At 41.8% G+C, this 22,641-nt stretch overlaps 1 protein-coding gene across 1 annotated transcript in view; it reads left to right on the top strand.

Moving 5' to 3' along the window:
- Positions 1-22,641, top strand: part of ME1 (malic enzyme 1) — a 340,941-nt gene that overhangs the window by 265,078 nt on the left and 53,222 nt on the right. The window contains exons 7-8 of the mRNA XM_074948045.1: positions 8,818-8,927; positions 16,857-16,954. Coding sequence (XP_074804146.1) covers positions 8,818-8,927; positions 16,857-16,954 — 208 coding nt within the window. The remainder of the gene's footprint in view (positions 1-8,817; positions 8,928-16,856; positions 16,955-22,641) is intronic.

Raw genomic sequence — 22,641 nt, 5'->3', positions numbered from 1 at the left:
AAAGGTCACTGTGGAACTGCTGTGGAAATACTTACCAGTGCAACAATCTACTCTTAGGGCCTAATCCTGCAAAGTGCTGGGCACCTTCAATTTAATTTGACTTTGACTCAGTGGGTATGTCTACAGTGCAGCTGGGAGCATGCTTCCTAGCTAGGATAGACAGACATGTGCTAGCTCTTCTCAATAGGGTTGCCAGGTATCTGGTTTTCAACGGAACACCTAGTTGAAAAGGAACCCTGTCAGCGGTGCTGACCGGGCCATTAAAAGTCCAGTTGGTGGCACAGCGGAGCTAAGACAGGCTCCCTGCCCAGGTCTGCATGGCTCCTGGGAAGCATCCAGTATGTCCCTCTGGCTTGGGGGTGGCCACAGGGGCTCCACGTGCTACCCCCCGCCCGGGAACCGAGGCCAATGGGAGTTGTGGGGGTGGTGTCTGCACGCGGGGGCAGCGTGCGGAGGCCCTTGCCCCCTCTTTCTAGGAAACTGAGGTAAGCTCCGCCTGCACCTCCCATGCCCAACCCCCTTGGCCCCAGCCTGGAGCCCCCTCCTACACCACAAATCTGTCATCCATGGCCCCACCCCAAAGCCTGCACCCCCCAGACAGAGCCTACACCCCAACCCCCTGCACCAGCCCGGAGCCCCAGCCCACACACCCACAGCCCAGAACCCCCTCCTGTACCCCAAACTCCTCATCCCCAGCCAGAGCCCTCACCGGCTGGCTCCCTCACCCCACCCCGGTGAAAATAAGCAAGTGAGCGAGGGTGGGGGAGAGCGAGCAACAGAGAGAAAGAGTGGGGCCTCAGAGGAAAGGTGGGGCAGGAGCAGAGCCTTGAAGGAGGGGCGGGGCAAGGGTGTTCGTGTTTTCTGTGATTAGGAAGTTGGCAACCCTACTAGATCACAATAGCGGTGTAGCCGGGAGTAGCACAGGCAGCAGCTCAGACGGGGAAGCATGTGTTAGGTACAGTATTAGACATATTCAGTGTGAGTTGAAAGCGCTCAGCACCGCCTAGGATCAGGGCCTAGGGTGAGGCCCATTGTAGAACTGATGTAATCACAGAATTCCAAGGTAACAGAGACAGATGACCTTGCAAAACAAATTGTCCTTGTCTTTTTGTAGGGAGAGAAAAGACTCTAGTAAAATACATATAATAGGTAGCCAAACTACGTCTAGTAATTTTTTTTCTAAGTAGTCTTGGTTGTTTATCCCTCCATTTTGTGCTTGTCTAATGTGATTATTTTGTCCAATATAGCTCTTTCATCATAACTATGGTATGGATGGTCTAAATTAGTTCAAAAAGATATTAAGTTAATGCAAATACTTCTGGCACTGAAATTCTGAAAAACAAACCTGCTTTACTTAAAACTTCATTTTTAACAAATCCCATTATTGAGACAGACCATTTGGTTCTTATTCAAATGTCTAGTTTAAGTTAAACTGGAACTGTGAATGGAATGTTGTATCAAATAAGTACTATACTTCACATTTATATCAGTGGATTTCATCACATACTACAAAAGTGATTAGTTTTTATCATTCCTATTTTACACATGGGAAAACTGAATACAGAGAGGTTGCTGTGAATTTTTTGTCAGACAGCATTACAGAAATAGAGGCTAAGACAGTGGTGGAAGTAGAGCTAAGGTTTACTTCTTCCATTTTTCTGGTCTAACCATTAGACAACACTCTTTTTATTTCAAAATGTAATTTGTGTTGCAAATAAATAGGATGTTTTGACATTTTGATTCAGTAAAAAAAAATCCACCACAAAGTTCTGTTATTTAAGTTGAAGTGTTTCCTAAGAGCATCAAATATTAAATATACTCCATAATTTGTGTAAGACCTGAAGAATTTCCTTCACAAAACTTCTGTTTGATGCTTCCAACAAATCATTATGTGCTGGGTTTTAACAGTCAGGGTGAAAGCTATCAGTCGTGGGAGTTCAGATGTTTCCGTCTGTTCATTATACCATAAGTAGCTGCTCGAAAGAGCAGATGTGCTGCCCCAGGCTTCAGACTAATTGCGCTATCCAAATGCATCATTTATATTTAAAGAGAAGAGTTTAAAACCAACACAAGTATAACCAAATTAATTAGGATTTCTTGTTCTGAACTGCTAAACCCATCTGACATTTTTAGGATCTGGGAAAATGTATTATAAAAATCCTTTTCAGAAAGGAATATCAGTTGCTATAAATCACTTGGGCCTTAATTCAACAAGGAACGTAGGCACTTTAAGTTCATGAACAGTGCTATTGCTTTCAGTGGGAATTCTCACATACTTAAGTACCTCATTCAATTGAGGCCTTATTGTAGAAGAATTAAGAAACATTCTGTTAGACCCAAAAATGTAAATAAAATTGAAACATTAATACAAAGTATTTCATCTAAAATTATCACTAAAAAGCCCCTTATTCCCCCTCCTCCCCCCCAGCTAATGGACTGTAGTGTTTCCATTACCCATCCTTATTTGGGAGTAGAGGAGTTATATCTTTGCAGTGAACATTTGCACTGTGCTTATTCTTGTCATATAGTAAACTTATTTAAACGAAAACTCTAACTATTATGGACCAAATTTCAAAATGCTGTCTTGATATTGCTATAGTAAGTGCAGAGAGTGATTTGTGAAAGTAAATGGAAACCTCTAAGTACCTGCTTCCCACATGCAGTTTCCATTTGTAGCCATAAATCTGAACGTTAGCCCACAAAAATATTTCATGCACAAATTTAGAAATTCAGTTCAAGCTTTTTGGGAGATGTGATCCCATTAATAGTAATTATTAAGAATCATGTTTATAATATAGCACCTTTCATTCTGACATTTAATTTTAACCCACACACTACTGAAGTGCAGCCAAATATTTATATTTTCTTTAAACAACTCTTACAGAACTCTTACAAAAAAATTTGACTTTTTTCAATCAGTGTTATATCATGTATTCATGGAGTGAAAACCTCAAAGCTGAGCTTTTCTAGCATTTTTCAAGCATTCAAAGTAAAATTATTGACTAGCAAAGAAAAAGAAGAACTGCTATTATTCTATTGATAATTTTTAATTGTTCAAAGTGTGCTTTTCAAGAAACAACACAACATACATATAACAAGCACAGATCCTAATTGCTTAAGCTTGATAGAAAGATTTACTATATAATGTATTTTATAAATATCTTTTCATAACAGGACTCCTGTCCATGTTTAAGATAGAAATCATTTAATTAAGTACCCGTGGTGTTCTACTTTAACAGCTAATAAGAATATAAGCTTATAAGAATATGGGATCACTTACTTGGGATCTCTCAGTATATTGAGACCAATGTACAATACAAACCTTTAGAAGCTGAGAAAGTGTCATGAAGAATAAAGCCATTTACCATTTCCAGAGGGAAGACAGGATTTCTTTTGATTCACTGTTTTTATTTCTAATATAGGCTATGCAGACACTTGACCAATCAGTCTGTTCAGTATTCAAAAAAGAAGTGTCACAGTGCCAAGTCTCTAAACAAGACCTGAAGATTTTGAAAAGAAAAGGAATCTCAATTAGATCATCTGTCTCAAATCTAGGTTCATCTTTTTTAAATGAGTATAAAATGAAAAGTAACTTGAGATTGCTCTTTGATAGACCATAGAACAGTCACAATGGGAGCGCTGAATTGTAACACTGAAAAAATAGTTGAATAACTAAAACAGCTAAGATTACATTTTCAGTCTCCCAGAGTTTTATTTTTGACTTCAGAAGGGGCAGGATCAGGTAGCTAGTGAGCCAATACAGCACCATAAAAAGAGAACCTCTGAGCAATTCATTAGTTTATTTCTTTTATTCCAGACTCTCATGGAATTTCAAACACTGAAGAAATCGCTAAAGGCTTGCCAAAGGACTTGCCAAAATTTACAATATATTTGATTTTTTTAGAATTTTTAATTCAAACCTAAACCCTGACGCTGAGCATCTTCACCTTTGGGGAAGTTTGCATGTATATCTAAGTTTCATGGCTATCACACAACTTTATAAGGACCTGAGCCAAAAGCCTGGGTCTGAGTAACACTGACATTTGGGGAAGTTTTGGATCTGGATCCGAGTCATGCAGCTTTGGCCCATCTCTAATTTTTAATAAAATACGTAGTTATCATTTGATTGTAGGATATTCAGTGGTCTAAATCACCATATTGTTCAAGCACCTCATAAACATTAATGGATTTAATCTCTGTTTTACAAGTGAGGATCAGTAGCTTGCAAAGGTTACACAAGGCGTTAGTGGCAGAGCAAAGTTTAGGACCCAGCAAATCCCAGTGCCTTAACTACAGAACTATTGTTGCATAGCTATTTTAAAACAAGCATATGAGTAGAGAAAAATATTGACATGAATGTTTGTTAGCATATAACAAAATATTTTGATGTCAGTGGTAATGGTAAATTATTCTAACTAAAGTCTTAGTCTGATCTTCTTGGTATAAAGTATATTACATCTAAAGTCTCCATTGATTATATCACTTGTTAGAATAAATGGAATCTGTACCAGTCAGATTCCTGGGTGACCATAATTCATTGACAACACTAAAAAAAGAAAATTGAAAAAATGAACATGCAATCAATCAGAAACCATTCTACAATGAAAACTTTATTTTTGAGGTACTATAGATATACTCAAAAAGAAAAGGAGTACTTGTGGCACCTTAGCGACTAACAAATTTATTTGAGCATAAGCTTTCGTGAGCTACAGCTCACTTGCTGTAGCTCACGAAAGTTTATGCTCATATAAATTTGTTAGTCTCTACGATGCCACAAGTACTCCTTTTTTTTTTTTTTTTTGCGAATACGGACTAACACAGTTGCTACTCTGAAACCTATAGATATACTGAATGCTTTGCCAGGGTTCTTCCATTGAAGAGGACTCTATTTATATATGTGTGTATATATATATATATATATATATAATTTTTTATACTGTGCTCATCATGGAGTATCTGAGTACCTTCCAGTAGTGCATTAATCAATGTGACTACACATCTATCACATGTTTGGGTTCTCATTCTGTTCCTAGACAAAGAACCATGTACAGTGTGGAATATCTTGTTCTGATAGGTTTTGGTTTTAAAAAATATATAAATATACCTGTTGCTGTGTGTTTATGTAAGAAAAGGCAAGGTTAAATAAATACATCTTGCATTTGGAGCAGAAGATGGTGAGGTTTGTGATGGTCCTTCGTTTCTGGGAAATTCATCATACAGTTTGACCACCCCCTAAAAAAATTTTGTCTCCTGTACAGACAAGCTTTACTCTTATTGAGTTTTTAATTTTGCCAAAAGAACGCAGTTGTCAACCATGGTCTTCATCCCAAAGCTTTAGATAGTCTTTAGATATCCTGGGCCCAGGCCAGGCAGCGCATTGAAGATAAGGACTGAGACTTTGAATTTGAGTCTATGGGAAGCCATTGTAGAGAGCAGAGGACAGGTTTAATATGTTTGCAGTAGCCTTTGTTGCTGAGGATGGTAGTTCTGAACTGGTTGGAGTTTCCTAAGTTCTGAAGCCTTCATGCCGAGGTATATTGCATTGCTGTAATCCAGCTGAGAGATGATGAAGGCATGAATAACTGAAGCCAGGTCTTCATCTGCCAGAATGGAATGGCATTTCCTAGTCAAGCAGAGATGGTAAAAAGTGTTGTTTGCAGATGATGATGTGTGAGAGCTCAGCATCAGCAAGAAATCCAAGAGTCCTACTGGACTACTGACTGAATTGACTAGTCATGATTGTGTATCTTCAACTAATGGACACTGCACCATGGCTGCAAGTTCTTCAAAGTACTTTCCTTTGTTCGCCAGCATTACCTCTGTCCTTCTGGTTCAGCATCAGCCAGCTGTTCTTCATCCAACAGCTGATCTCATCCAACCACTAGGCCCTCTTGGTGATAGTGAAGTGGTTGTTTGGAGTCAGTCATGATTTACTGTACCGAATTACTGACCAACAGATTTCCTTTTTAACCATTGGCCTCTAATTATGTTTCAAATAGCGCCAGCATTTCCCATAAAATCTGAAGATATATGTTCAGCAGGGATTATTGTCAATGGAGTCCTTTCTGCTCTGGCTAATTGTAATATGGCTGTAAATGTGTATTTTCCATAGAGATAAATAGGGTCACAACAATTCTTTGCTTTTGTTTTTATCTTATGGTTTTGCTCAATGTAGTTTGCCTAGTACACCTGAGTTTTAAAGGAAAATTGCACTAACATACACTTTAGACTTGAGTTAAATATTGTAATGAACAGGCTACTGTGTATGTGTACACTTCCCTTTTCTGGATGGAATCAGAACTGCTCAACTGTATATCTTGGGTCTATACTGCTCACAGCTAAAGAAGATTCTTATTTAGCTCAGGCAGTTGGGTTATGTGCTTTTGAACAGGGGATCTGAGATTTTGCCTTGCTGTTGTTCATTGTAGATAGTGGCATAGTACTCAGTGCCAGAGGCAAAACAACAGCAGGGGTTCATTACCCGGTGTGCTTCACTCAATAATCACAGTGGGGTGGAGAAGCAGAAAAGTTTATTTGCAGGTGCAAACAAGGTACAGGGAGAATAGAATCTCAAATCCTGCACATCAGAGCAGGTCATTACACACACTTTTATATTCCTTAATGCTACTGCCCTACACATTAGCCAGTCAAAACTTTACACAAATACTCTGCCTTCCTTATATGGGTTACAACAATGTTTATTTCCTGCAACCTCTAACAAGCATTCCTAGCAACTTAAACAGCTAACACATCCTGTCTGGCCTTGTAGCTGTCTCTCCTATTATCTTTAACTTGGATCAGCAAACCTTATACTATGAGGCATTATCTGCGGCTGCAACATTGTTTTAAGAGCAAAAGAGTTTACTCAAACCAGCCAGGCCTGAATTCTATTAAGGGGGGGTTGAGAAGAAGCCCTTAGGCCTTCAGCAGGGAGACCTCCTCGACCCTTATGGCCTTCCATCCCCTCAACTTAACTAGTGGCCATGCCCTGGGGTCTCCAACAATACCATTCAATAATCATATCTTTGATTAGGGCTTTATAGTGTGTATGATCGCAAATTAGATTAAACTGATTTTAAAGACAGATTTTTTAACATACCTTTCCCCTCTTGTTATTACAGGTAGAGTTAAGGTTGTTTAAGTGTCTTAGCTGTGCATTTCCATACCTTTTTAAAATGGGGGGGGGGGAGTTAGTGTTAGCCTTAAGTCTGAAATTCCTATGCTTGTAGCTCTTGGTGTTTCCCTATACCTACGGTGTTTTTGTTTACACTTAAGTTACTAATTGTACTCTCAGCCTTAATTCCATCTTAATGTGTGTGTGGGGCGGGTTGTTTTGTTTTGTTTTGATTATATTTTGTCTCAGAATTTCCTTGGTTTTAAAAAAGTATTAAAAATATCACACATGATCGCTAAACAAGAAATGCAAAGAGATTGCTACCATGCAGTATTTCTGATGATTTGAAGATACATTGTATCAATGTTAAAATCGCTTTAAAAAAAAAACTTTGAAGGACAAATTCATCAGTGTATCAGACAAGCACAAAACAGCTAACATAAACTGGTGAATCTGGCCCTTAATATGCAATTGATTTATTGGATTAGAGGGAAATGTATAGAGATTGATGCTATGCGAAAAGACGGATTAGCATTTTTAAAAGGCTCCCACTGTGCTCCCTGGCAGTGCTGCTTTGGTGCACAATGGAGTCAAGGCATCAATCTATTAAGAGTCTTGCAAACACTACTGCTCAAACTGGCATGCAAGCATGGAACCTTTAGAGAACAGTGAGAGATGAGCCAAGTAATCTACCATCTTGGTACCTGTCCAGTCTCCCTTATATTGATTTACTACAGCTATAGAATTGGCATCGTAATTGGCTGAGTTACCTCTGATGTTACACTGGCCCTATTTTAGAATTACCTGAGCTATTGAACTGCCCTATATAATCATATCAAGTGGATACAGCAATCATTAATAATTTAGTTTAATTACATCCTAATTTCTCTAAATGTAACCTATGCAGAAGATTTTAATTAATTTTAACTATATGGTATGCTTGAAGAGTCTGTGTCATTCCATTGTTAAGATCAATCATGAGAAAGAAAAGACTGAAACAGATGTTAACTTCCTGAAATGATGCATTTTTAATTAATTTTAACATGAACTAATTAACTATTTACTTGTTAATTTACTGTAAATTCATTGTATACTCAAACAGTAGATAGTGCAACTTTGGATAAGATATGCTGCTTTTTCATACATACCAAAGAGGTTAAATCCCTGCTTTAAGTACAAAATTAAACTCAACTTTAACTACTGAGTCATGGCCAATGCCTCTGTAGTTATTTTTTGTTTCTAATCGTTTTGTCCCCTGTGTCTGAATTCCCTCAATATCTGTTCATTTCTCTTTGACACAGGATGACCAAAACTGAGCACAGTATTCTGGGGGCATCCTGTTGATTTGCATAATAGTATTAAAATATATTCAGTGTTGTTTTCCATCCCATTCCCTCTGAGTCCTATTTTTTCCTTTACTTGACTACTGGTACACATTCCATAAAGGTTCCTGTTGAGATGTCTGCAACCTAGACCTTTTTTCCTGAACAGTTAATTTAGAACCCGGCAAGGTGTGTGAATAGTCCAAAATCTTCCTTCCAAGTATGAGTACAATAACACAAAATATAGGACAGAAGCTCATGACTTTATGTATAGTTTTTATTATACTCTTATCCAAAATCTGACTCCAAGGGCTTCCAATTTTATATGTGCAACATTGCATTGTTTCCTATTTTAAATTTACATTTCCTTTGTATTTCTAGGTATGGCATGAATTGCCTTATTCAGTTCGAGGATTTTGCTAATGCCAATGCATTCCGCCTCCTGAATAAGTATCGTAACAAGTACTGCACTTTCAATGACGACATTCAAGGTAAAATATTCTCATCCTGCTCTATTTGAGTGCTTAGAAGATAGGAAGTGCTTGAAGTGCAATGGGCTGCAAACCCAGGAAATTAAATTTCTAAAAAGTTCATTGGGTCGCTGTGGAGTGCAGTTTTACCATTGCCTGGGGCAAAATCCCCTCTGATTGGCTTCTTTTCCCATGAGCCTGCCTCCTGGAGAACTGCAGTTGATCATGGCTGCTGCAGGAAGCAGTCAGAACTCTGTGCTCTCCCCTCAGCCGCTGACACCATTCTGACTAGAAGGTAGGGAGGCGGAAAGAACCCAGCAGCTCAAGGTGGCTCTGCTCCGTCATTCCTGCTCTCCTTCTATGAGCAGTGGGACAACTCTGCCCTCTCCCTGCAACACACAGCCTGGGAAGGGGGAGGTGGACCCCAAACGGCAGCTACTCCCCTAGGCCTGGGAGAGATGAAGAACCCCAAGAGCTGCTGGGGGCAGAGCTGATGTGGGGAACAGATTGGGGGCAAAATTGAGGGGGGTCTGGTGGGGACAAGATCAGTTTGGGGATTAAGGGACAAAATTAATTGCTGAGCAGATGTAAGGGCACGTGTAGTGGTGATGGTGATAGACCCCCACAGGCACCTTTTTCAGACCACTTCAAGTATTGTGGGGGATAGGTACACCAGGCATCCAGTGACCTATTTTTATTCCTCTCCTTTTCTCTATTAATTTACATCCTACACTCCATCTAATTCTAGACATTCATTTAATTAACTTTTTAAAAGTTAAGGCTGTGTGATATAACTTCCCTTGCAATTTAACTTCAATTCTTCTTCATGCTAGTGTCTAGAGATCCCTTACTGTGGGTATTTCAGCCTGCTTGCAGCTTAGGGGCAAATACAGACCTCAGTCACATGCAGCACGGGAATGCCCCACCTCCTGAAGGTTCCCTCCATTTTTTTTCTCCCTCTGCAACAGCTGACAACTCAGCCAGGCCTTCCTTCTGCACCACTATCTGCTCATCTCCCAACCAGCCCTTTTTGGAGTGAGACCTGCTGGTTGGTACCACCAGGCTCTCTCAGTTTGGGATCAAAAGGGCTAACTATAGTTTTGATAAAATGAGGTCACTGGACAGTGACTAGAAGAGGTACCCTATGGAGCTGTGAAAGAATTTCAGGAACAGCTTTGTCACATTCCCAGTGTCAGTAACTCATGGAAAGTCCACAACCAGAATGGGATCATCCATCATCTACTTCAGAATGGACCACTGCAACCCACTCCCCATCCTATTTCTAGCCTTACAGAATTGGGGGATAAACAGCGCTGTCTGAAACATCTAAATAAATTCCTAATGGAGGTTTGTCTGCAAAGCATTCCCATTTTACCATCCTCAGAGAATTCTTATGTTTTGCAGATGGATGGCAGCTTTTTTCTTTTCCCAGCTCTGATTATTTGATTTTACATATGCTCCTAGGGTCCCTCTCCAGGATCATGGTAACAATAACATTCGCTTCAAGAAAGAAGGAAATTCATTTATCTCTTCCAGGCCAATTTTTTTGATCAGAGATTTGTACAGAGAGTATTCATCCTTCTGTCAGGCACAAGAGCTCATCTCAGAAGAATGCTAACAGAAGATCAAGATGGTCATAATGAAAAACAACTGGTGTCACAGAAACACAAATCCAATTCTTATTGGAGCCTACTAGGAATTCTGATCTTATACACAGACATGCTGCTATGATCTAGTACCTATGATACCTATCCAGGAATTCCAAGTATCTCTTCCGCTTCTTACCCAATCTCCTCTATTGGCCGAGATCTAGCTCCAATTGTATATTCTCCACTCCCAAAACTGGTGAATGCAGAGAATCAGGGTTTTTTTTAAGGTATCTACCCCATTCATTTTAGGAAATGGGTACCAGAGAGAACACAGTATCTACCACAATGATTCATTGAGGTCTCAGAGTATTGCTGCTCCTTCCATGGATAATAGACCAGTTCTGGTCATGACAGTCAGTGTCTGATAGTTTCTTTATAACTGTCAAGAACACAATCTGCTGTAAACCAGAGAAAAATTCTACTGTCCTCGGTGGAGCAAAGTTTCTTATCTCTATTTGCGCTGCCCACCAATAGCGAGATGAACACCAAGACTTATGAGAAGGAGGTCTGATTATCAGAGTGGTTGCTGCATCTAGAAATATTTTACTTACCATTGTCAGTTTGGTGGGCTGGCGATTGACCTCCTTATATCTGTACACAGTAAATAAAGTGCCCCTTGGCCTCTGTAGATGTCAGGATCTGGGATGTGAGGTGGTGAATGACATCTTGTAAAGCTGGCAAAGTCCTTACTATATGTTTTCCCACCTTTTCCGTTGCTAAAACCCCTCTCCTAATAGGCAGGCTTCTCTACATCTGTACTTGGGGTTGATAAATAGATGTTTTTAATTGGACTAAGCCTATAAAAGGTTATTAGCCATCCCATCCACTCAGCCATGAACTAGGCATATGCAGCTGAAGGATGGAGGAACAAAGGGCATCTTTCTTTAAAATTCTTCTTTCCTTTGGATTGGAGTCAGGGGCTACCTTCCCCACTCCAGAATGAAGTTGGGGGAGTGGACCAGTTCTTGAAGATGTTGGTAGGGAAGGAGGAGATAAAAGCCACCAAGTTGCCCCTAGAATATTCATAAATGTGTTTAGCCAGAGTCTCTAGTGGGGGGTCTTATTGAGGGGGCCTCTGAAGGAGCCAGGGGTGGATTTCTCATGTGAGGCTCCCTTCTAAGCCACCCTTAGGCACTGGACTTCCCTCACTTCCCTCCTTCGTCCCTTCCACTAAGGGAGTGAACTCTTTTCTCCATCCCCAAGATCATGGTCTTCCTTTTTTCCTCACTGGGGGCTGAGAGAGGAGAGGGGGCTCTTTTCTGTCTCTTTTGCCTTCTCTAACCTGTAGTGGGAAAGAATGGGGAGTTAGATGTGCCTAACAATCATTGTAATAAACTGTGCTTGCTGTACTTTTACCTCATCCAAAATTCCCAAATCCAGATTAGCCCAGATTTATTGACTTTGAGGGCATACTGCAGAGCTCATTTGTTTCACCTGGCCTTTGAGAAGAAGTAGAGAGAGTGAGGTACAGACTACATACAGGGATGCTAGTATTTATGTGTTTCTGCTTGGCAGAAGTGTGAGCTGCTTGTAATGCATTATGTTTTTGTAATTGTAAATAGTTGGGAGATCACTCAGAGCCATGGACACCTTTTAATTTCTTCTAAGTCAAAATGAAATAAAATCCATAAATATAAACCTATCATCCTCCGCTTTGTTTGTTTCTCTCCTATTGTATTTGGTTGTAACCTAGATTGTAAACTCTTTGGGGCAGGTACTGTCTTTTTAGTAAGCTTTTCTACAGTGCCTAAAACAATGAGGTCTCAATCTGTGATTGCGAACCTTAGGCTATGCCCTAAAACACATAAGAATAATAAGAAGAAATAATATGCCAACATGCTTCTGGCTCAGGGCTGTGCCAATAGCAGTAACAGGAACTGCAACAGAAACTTGGGAAGAATACAAACAACTCAGTAAGGTAGGGTTTGCTTCCAAATTTCACACCCATGATGTTCGAGTGGGTTAGAATTTAGTTGTAATAGGGGATTTGTCATCTCTGCTAGAAAAAACTGTTTCAGCATGTTAACTTTCACAACTGCTTACTACCCCCCTGAAAAATGCCATGTTCTGTTGTCAAAACTTTCAGAGTTTATTTTTCCATAGTCTTTGTGATGGTATAGAATAGCGGTAGAGTTCTTCTCATATTCTGGAATATTCACAAGATCATCTTATGTTTTGGCACTTGCCTGGTGCAGATTGTGTTTTGATTGTCTTTCCAGAAACTGCAGCTGATCTGCATGGTGAAATGTAAGGTCAAACCATTCGTCACAGCAGTTCCGGTTAAACAAATCTGCTGCTGACACTGACATTTTTTCCCCCTTTTCATGAAGAACAAATAAGGCAAACTGCTGAAGAGGAGTGATGACAGTTACTGCCAAGAACAAAGAATGATAGTGAGCTGGCTACTCTAATAGAACTAGATCTTTATCATTTTACAGAAAAATGGCTGAAGAAAACAAAAGTGGAGTTCTTTTACAATAGTTTGTTTAAAACTGTTGCCCTTTTATAAAATTAATGAATTAATAATAAATGTTAATCCTCAGATCTTAGTACATTACTACAGTGACACCTGCTTGTGCCTCTTTAATTAGAAATCGATAATCATACTGCACAATATATGCAAAAATGCCCAGAGCAAAAACCTAAAATATTACTATAATAGTATAGTTTTGAAAACTCTTAACTTTTTCATTTAAAATAGAGGATTATAGGGAAAACCAGAATTCACTAGAGGTTACCAGCTGTAATTGGTACACCAGCAATGCATAATTATAGTTTGAAACGCAATAGATTTGCCTGCCTAGTGACTTAGGAGCAGAGTGTCAGGCACTCTGATAAGTAGAATCCCAGCATTCTGGTATGTTCACATCATACACACAGAGAAACTAGAAAAAAAATATACTCTGAATACTCTTGTTATGTTGCTAGAAGGTTGCAATGTAACACTACTTTATTTCTTAGAATTCAGAACAAGACCCCCGAAACAGGCTGCTCCCTAAGGCAGCATGGCACAACTCGCCTTACCTTGCTTACAACTGTTCTTTTTCCAGACTGACACTTCTCTTGTGTTCCTAACCTCAAAACTCGAGTTTTCGCTGATCACATGTGAAAAGTAGCCCAAAAATTACCAAATGACAGCGTACTTCAAAAAGCACAAATTTTTGACATTTCAAAAGAAATCACTGAGATTGGCAACACTGTGCAGCAGCTTCTGTTCACTCACATGTGGGCCCTCTTGGTTTATACAGTGCCCCTGCATCCCCCTTGGCTGCTTCCCCACCCCATTTGATACATCCTATGGTCAACAAGAAGCCCCACTTTGCCATGGCCTGCTCTGTTCCAAATAGCACATATGCCACGTGGCTTTTGCTAGCCAGGGGAGGTAGATTTGGTCCAGTTGCCTGTGGCTCAGTGGCTGCTCTCTATCAGGTAAGTGCAAAGAGACATGGACTGGGGAACAGCGGGGATCTAAGACCTTGTCTACTCTTGCCTATGCTTAAGATGGCATGTAGGGTACATGTAGTTACATACCGCATTGAAAGGCAGGCTGTGTCCACACCAACTGCAGTGTGTAGCTGCACGCAGCAGGGAAAGTCTCCGACAGGAACATTTTCCTATTGACAGGATCTTTCACTGTGGTGGGGAAAGGCTCTGGCAGCAAGACACTACACTGCTACAAATAGCAGTGTAGATGTGGGAGGCACTGCTTGGACATGCAGTGAGCCATGTAGCATATATACCCAAGGGTTCAGTCATGTAGGGCACCCTCACCTGTACTCAATCACTAGAATCTGACATTGCCCCTATAAACTCTATCAGCCAGACCATTCCTTCCTTCCTCAGAGGTTTTGTATAATTAATCATAGAACCTCTTTAGAACAAACCTCCATTCCCAGCCAAAACCTCAGTGAGAGTTTGCCTCAGCTAGCTGGCTCACATGATAGCTTGTACTTTACATGTCTCCACATGCAAGACTGCGTCTCCACTCTTTTCAGGGATGGTTAAGATCCGTTTATCAGTCAGTCAGACACAGCATAGACTTACTGGTAAAAGTTCCTCCAGGAGCACTGATATCTCTGTGTTGGTAGACAGACCCCATTTAATCTGTCAAGGTATTTTATTTCACCAACCATCCCCCCCTCAAAGACGCTTGTAATAGATGCATCCACACAGCTAGGGTTCTCATTTAGGCAGTCTCCAATTCAGAGCCTATGATCTCACTAGCACATACATTTATTAGGTCTTAGATGTTTGTCTAGCCTGCAAGGGTTTCCTACCCCTCCTTCAGCGTATAATTGCCAGGCTCTAATAGACAATACAATGGTGATACAGTATATAAACAAAGAAGGTGGGGCAAGGTCTTCCCCTCTGCCAGGAAGAGAATTTTTTTTGTGGAAATCAACCTGGTACCCCTTCGTTTACCAGGGACTCTCAAAAAGTTGCCAGATCGTTTCAGTGGCAAGGGCTCGGTCACTCCTGAGAGGGAATTGAAAGACTCGATTCTGGATCAAATATTAATGAGCTGGGGGATTCCCTCAACAGACTTATTTGCTACCACTGTAAACAAGAAGTGCCCCCACTTTTCTCCCAAAAAGGACTGAGTCCAGGTTCACTGACGGATGCTTTTCTGATTTGGTGGGGAAAGGTTCTGCTGTGTCTCTTCTCCCCTCCCCACACTGTAATTAATTCCCCAGAAAATACATCAGGATAAGGCTGATATAATAATGCTTGGACAAATCTGTTTTCGTTTTCTGACCTGTCAATAGATCTACTCTTTCCACTTCCAATTCTGCCATACATTTTTCAAAATCCTGGTCTGGTGCTCAATATCTTACAGCATGGAAGCTACCTGGTTGAATTCTGTTGATAGCAGTTGTTCCAAGGCAGTTCAAAAGGTTTTAATTCAGAGCAGAAAGGCTAACGTATAAAAACAATTCCATTTAGTTTTACTTGTGGGCTATTGAAAGACATTCAACTTTGAGAGTCTTCTGATTCTTTTATCTTGGACTACCAGTTGTTGCTAAAGCACTCAGGATTTTCAGTTACATCTATCAGTCACAATCTACACATGTTGGGAGTCATTCTATTTTTTCCCTTCCTACTGTATCAAGATTTTTTAAAGGGCTGACTCATATATTTCCACCAGTAAAGGAAATGTTTGCTACATGGGAGATGAATGTGGTGTTTCTAGCATTAATGGACTCTCCCTTTGAACCTATGTCATTGTGTTTTTGTTCCATCTTTCCATGAAAACTGCATTTTTCAGCTATCACTTCAGCTTGCAGGATGAGTGAAATATAGGCCTTGACAGCAGGCCCCTCGATTTGTAGGGCACCTACTTGGGGTTCTGTTCATACCTTTACTAATTACTACTCCATTGCGGCAGCTTCTAGATCAGATGCCCAATTTAGCAGGGCTGTCCTACAGATGTTCTTTAAATAGGAGTCTTATCCCCCCCTCTTTGATAGATAACTGCTAGTCAGCCCTCTACAGTGGGATCCATGTAGACAACTGTTGGAAGAAGAAAGAGGTGTTATCTACCTTACAGTAACTGGAGTGCTTCAAGATGCCTTTGTCCACAGGGATCCTGTGACTCTCCCTCCTTCCCCACTGACACAGTCCTGTACTGGGATATTCTGTGTTGCTGAAGGAACTGAGTGGTGATTGGAGCTGCTCTGCCCTTTCTTTCCTCAGAAGGGGTGCAAGAGCATGCATTATGTGCATGTGCAGCCCCAGGGGATGCTGCAACTAAGACTCTGGGCTCACTTGCATGGGGCACACACAGCTACAGTGGGATCCATGTACATAAAGACACCTTGAAGACCTCCAGTTACTGTAAGAGATAAATAACCTCTCATTTCATGTTACACACTCATTGAAGCAAAGGTCTCTATACAACTCTTGCCTTAGTTAGTGTGCATCCTGCCAATGGGAGTTGGCATTTCCCATTACTGACCATGTCTGATCTTGCTCAGTTCCTGAGATCTGGTCAAATGAATTCTGAGCACTAGGTGGTGTGGTTGGCAAGATAGAGTACATGCTAACATAGCTGAGATTAGAATCAAGATCATAATCTTTATTTAACTTTATTCTAAAGTTATTAGTCTCGTTTATCTCTGATTTAATAAAAACAAAGTAAAGCAAAACAAACAAACGACTCCCCATCTAAATTGTAATTGCTAACTCTCAAGTATTTGCATCTTTTAGCTATATGAGTACTTCGAAATCATTGATAATTTTTACTTAAGGCTTTGCAATTACTATTTCAAGAGTAGTCAAAATAATTCATTTTGTATTTTAGGAACAGCGGCTGTGGCTGTTGCAGGTCTTCTAGCAGCTCTGCGTATCACTGAGAACAAGCTGTCAGATCACAATATCCTGTTCCAGGGAGCTGGAGAGGTATCTTTATTATACAGCAAGGAAGCTTCTCATGTGAAAACCTTGCTTTTATTTCAGAACAAGTTACATGTATCTGATCCATAATAAGATACTTATTAGGTTAAATAACAATCACCTGCAAAAAAATTTTCTTACTTCAGATATACATTTTGTCGAAACTCCTTTAGTTCCTCTGATCAAGATGGGTATTTTCACAGGATGCTTTGGGAAAATTATACGCCGCTATTAAAACATCAAGTTCTTCTTTGAATGATAGCCCCTATGTGTATTTCACATGTGGGTACCCATGAGCACCATGCACCTGAGTCTGGAATTTTTTTACAATCAGTATCCATTGGCCCAGACACGCTCAGTAGCTCTCGTTGTGCGCTGAACTGAGGGCATAAAGGTTGTTGCATGCCAATGCCTCTTCAGTTCATTCTTACTGCCGCATGGTCCGAGTCAGAATCTTTGGTGTCCTGAGATTCATTTCTGCTGTGCCATTGCGGTAAATATATGGTATTTTTGTATATAATTGTTTCAGTAGTTAGTTATTTCCCCCTTTTTCTCCTCCCCCTGAGAAAATCCCCCCCCCACAAGAATGCTGGGATGATGTCCAGGGTTCTGGGGTTCAAAAACTTTTCTTGCCCTTGATCCTTTTCTGTGCCCAATGAACGTCAACACTGCTTCTGTTGCCTGGGGGAGGCTCGCATTTCAGCCAAGTGCAGCATCTGCCACTCCTTTCCCCCCAGAAGTTGTGAGGGTCAGGAACTGAAGCTCAGGAAACATCTGAAGGAGAAGGCAATGAGACCCCAATCAGGTCCAGGCTGGGGACTGACCCTGTACATCAATCTAAGCAAGCAGGCAGTGCATCTTCGAGCACAAGCTCAGAAATAGAGGCTGAGAGTTCTAAGAAAAGCTTCCAGTGGAAGTAAGGGGCACTGTGTTAGGGTGTCTACCTCATACGAGGCCTGAATGGTTCGATTAGGCCAATTAACTCATACCTGGAGGAAAGGCAAGGAGTGCTAAAGCCTAATTGCTGATGAAATCCAGCTGGGGAAGGAGCTGGGTGGGGTTTATAAAGAGGAATTTCGCAATAGATGGGGACTGCAATGAGGTGAGCCTCCAGTCACGCTCCCTGATACAAAGTGGAGAACAGAAGACTGAGAAAGAGCAGGGTAGGGAGCAGTCCAGGGAAGGAACAGTACAGTCTGAGAGGGATAGACCTGAACTGCTGGTTTGAGGGTCTCTGGATCATAATCTGGAATAGAGGGAGAGCACATGTTCCCCTACCAGTTGCTGCAGAAGTGGTGCAGGCAGCTCAGTGGATATGGAGAGGGCCTGAGTCTTTGAGGAAGGAGATTCTGATAATACTCAGGAAGGGGAGGATGATGGTGACTTGGCCAGAGGGCTAAGCCACAAAAGAGAGGCTCTGCAGCTCCTGACCAGAACAATGGGTTGAGTGACCCCCTCACGGGGTGCGGACAGTGGTGAGCCAATTCCCCGGATGAGCCATGAAGAGGTGCCACCGAGCAGTAAGTAGCCAAGCCAGACTCCGTTACCAGCACTCTCGTAGACATAGGGACAAACCATGGTGGTCTAAGATTGCCCTGAAGAGAAAGGAAGCCTCTTTGATCCCATCAAAGTCAGGAGAATCTGCGTGCATGGGCGCTAAAGACTTAAGCCCATGTAAATCTTCTTGGCAGGAGAAAGTGGAATGCAAGGATATGGATCTGCTGGTCTAGCATCGATTTCAATGGTAAAGGCTCAAGATAAACAGCTTCTGGTGTTGCCATCCAAATCTAGAGCTGTTGGTGCACCTATAGCAACAAGTCTCTAGATGGATCCAACTTCCCCGTGACCAGGGAAACTCTGGTTACAGCTGCTCCACCAGGGTGAACTGAGACCTTTATCTCGCCAGAGGACATATTTCCTGTCCCTTACCCACATTGACTCCTCTTATCAGGACCATTTCTATTCGGGGACATTGTTACACCAGAGGAAGAGACTATTCCAAGGATTCAGAGTCATTTTCCTGTCTCATCCACCAGTGTCCATACACAGCTATCAGTACCATCAGTTATACTCTGGATCTGGCCTCTTCTTCTAGTGAGTCAGAAGCTCCACAGGAGGGCCTGCAACTCCGGATAAAGGTGGCCCTGGACAGAAGCTCTAGAAGATCAGGATTCTGGCCTGCAGCCAGACATGATTAGACAAGAGACAAGTGGTACTTTATGCCATGGCGTCCTCCCCCACCAGTTGATCCATCCTACTGGAGGCTGTGGAAGCCCTACTCTGGACACCCGGGATTGGTACATAAGCCTTATTTATCATTGACCATCTATCCCCAACCATACCTGTCGAGTATTTTGAGGAAGTTGGTGAGCTGGTTCTGACAGTTCCGGGAGCAATTTCGTCGTTTTCACCAGATGAGGCGGTTACTCCATCTTCTCTGTCTCTGCAAGATCACCAGTATCAGGAGCTCATGCATAAAATGGCATCAGTGCTGGAGATTGAGCATGAGGAAGTCCAGGTGCCTCAGCACAGACTTCTGGACATTTTTCAGCCTTCCGGTCCAGGTTGAGTGGTCCTCCCCATCAATGAGGCCATCATGGACCCAGCAAAAGACAGTTCAGCGCACTCCTGCTTCTTGTGCTCCTATCCCTAAGAGGGCCAAGAAGTGTTACTTTGTTCCAGCTAGAGAGGGAGAGTTTTTATTTTTACCCCCATGGCCTAACTCCTTGGTGCTGCAGGTGGCAAGAGAGAGATCCAAGCAGCAACACCTCAAGGCTACTCCTTCTGATAAGGGACACAAGCAGCTCGACTTCCTGGGGAGAAAAGTCTTCTTTTTCACCTCCCTCCAACTCAGGATCTCAAATTACCAGGCCCTCTTTGCCAAATAGGATTTTACCAGTTATGCTAAGTTTCTAAATTTTAAGGACAAGCTCCATGAGAAGGATACAGCCCACTTCCAGGTCTTAACTGACAAAGGCAAATTGGTGGCCAAGACTTCCCCCCAGGCAGTGCTGGACGTGACAGATACTGTGTCTAGGGGGATGTTATGGCCATTGTTATGAGAAGAGACCTGTGATTAATTCTCAAGTTTCCCTAGAGAGGTGCAGAGTGCCATCCAAGATCTGCCCTTTGATGCAATCAATCTCTCCACTCCCTCAAGGACTTGAGGACAGCTCTTTGCTCACTTGGCATTTATACCTGTCCCCAACAGAAGACATCACACCCAGGGGTAGAGGGTGAGGCTGCCTTGTCAGCCCTTTTATCAACGTCCTCAGGAGCCATCAAGTAAAAGACAGAAGATTTAAAAGCCCAGGAACCCAGCCTCTGCAACATCCACCACCACATCTTACTCTAACCTTCAGTCAAAGGTTCTTTTGGCAGGACTGTCAAGACCTGCGTTCCTTTATGGAATCCTCTTCATTCTCTGCCTCAGCTTTTTTGGAAGCTGCCTTATCTAATTTGCTGACAACTGGAGGGCCTTAACTACCGATAAATGGGTACTAGAAGTTATTCATGGTGGCTATCTGATCAAGTTTCAAACAAATCCTACCCAGAAACACCCTTCCCACTTCCCTTTCAGGGATGGCTCTCACAAGGAGATTCTCCAACGGGAATTGGACTCACTTCTTCTCTAGGGAGCCATAGAAAGGATTCCACCTCAACATCGAAGGAAAGGGATTCTACTCCTCTTACTTCCTGATCCCCAAGAAAAATATGAGGTGGAGGCTGATGCCCATCCTACGAATGCTGAATGTTTTCATCTGAAAACTAAAATTCCACATGTTCTCTTTGGCATCAGTAATTCCTCTTCAGAGGAGGGTCTGAAAGACACATACTTTCAAATAGACATTAATCCATCCCACATCCTCTTCAATCAAGACTGTTACCAATGCAGAGTCCTCCCCTTTGGACTGGCCACAGCAGTCTGTTTACCCTGTTTTTTCAGTAGTGGCAGCTTTGGTGAGAAGAGAAGGATTTACTGTGTTCCCATACCTTGACAATTGGATTCTAATGGGCAGCTCCTATGAAGAAATCCAGCAGGCAGTCCAATTTCTGGTCAGTCTGCTGCCTTGCCTAAGTGTCCACCTCAACCACAAAAAATTCATTTACCTCCATGAGGTCCATAAACTTCATAGGTTGATGTTGGACTCAACCACAGCAAGAGTTTAACTAATCTCTTGAGAGGTTTCAGGCCATGAGTGCTCTCTCACACCAAGTCACCATCAGACTCTGCACTTCAATCAGAACTTTCCTTTCCCTCCTTGATGGGCCTCATGCACACAGATGATGCCATTCACCAGGTTTTATCTTCGTTGTCTACAAGACTGGCTCCCTCCATGAACTCACCAGAGTGGGGCAACATCAACAACAAGGTGACAATTCCGTCCAGGGTTTTGGACTCTCTTGTAAGGTGGACAAAGGTGGAGAAAGTTTGGTGGGGATCCCTTTCCTCACACTGACTCCCAAGGCAACCATCATTACTGATGCCTCCCTCTTAGGTATGAGTGCTCATAAGGGTGATCATATGGTACAGGACATCTGGACCCCCTCATGTCATAAATATAAAGGGAAGGGTAACAACCTTCCTGTATACAGTACTATAAAATCCCTCCTGGCCAGAGGCACAATATCCTTTTACCTGTAAAGGGTTAAGGAGCTCAGGTAACCTGGCTGGCACCTGACCAAAAGGACCAATGAGGGGACAAGATACTTTCAAATCTAGGGTGGGGGGAGAAAGGCTTTTGTCTGTCTGTTCTGTGTGCTTGCCGGAGAGAGATCAAGAAAGCAACAATCCAACTCCATTAGAATTAGTAAGTACTAGCAAGGAAATGCGTTCGTTTACTTTTGTTTTGGCTTGTGATTTTCTCTGTGCTGAGAGGAAGGTGTATTCCTGGTTTTCTTTTTGTAACTTTAAAGTTTTTGCCCAGAGGGAAATCCTCTGTATTTTAAATCTGATTGCCCTGTGAGATTAGCTTCCCTTCTAATTTTACAGAGATGCTTCTTTTACCTTTTTTCTTTCTAATAAAGTTCTGTTTCTTTTAAGAGCCTGACTGATTTCTCTATTGTCCTAAGACCCAGGGATTTGGGTCTGTGATCACTTTGTAACCAATTGGTTAGGATGTTATTCTCAAGCCTCCCCAGGAAAGGGGGTGTAAGGGCTTGGGGGGATATTTTGGAGGAATAGGAACTCCAAGTGGTCCTTTCCCTGATTCTTTGTTAAATCACTTAATGGTGGCAGCGTACCCTCCAAGGGCAAAGAGTTTGCCTTGGGGAAGTTTTACCCTAAGCTGGTAGAAATAAGCTTAGGGGGTCTTTCATGTGGATCCCCACATCTGTACCCTAGAGTTCAGAATGGGGAGGGAACCCTGACACCTCAGCAGTCCAGAATGCACATAGATATACTAGAACTCAGGACGGTCCATCGAGCCAGTAATGCCTTCTTCCTTCTCATCCAATCCAAGCACATCCAAATAATGTCATCCAACATGGTTAGCAGTAATCAGATGACTAACATAATGAACAGCTGTGTAAATGGTGTAGGATCTGAGGATAAAATAGGGAACAAACAAGTTAAGAATTATTTTGACAAGTTAGATGTCTTCAAGTTGGCAGGGCCTGAAGAAATACATCCTAGAATACTCAAGGAACTGGCTGAAGAGATTTCTGACACACTAGTGGTTATCTTTGAGTTA

The sequence above is a fragment of the Natator depressus genome, chromosome 3 (assembly GCF_965152275.1).
Source record: "Natator depressus isolate rNatDep1 chromosome 3, rNatDep2.hap1, whole genome shotgun sequence".
NCBI lineage: Eukaryota > Metazoa > Chordata > Testudines > Cheloniidae > Natator > Natator depressus.
This window is presented reverse-complemented; position numbering and strand designations above follow the sequence as displayed.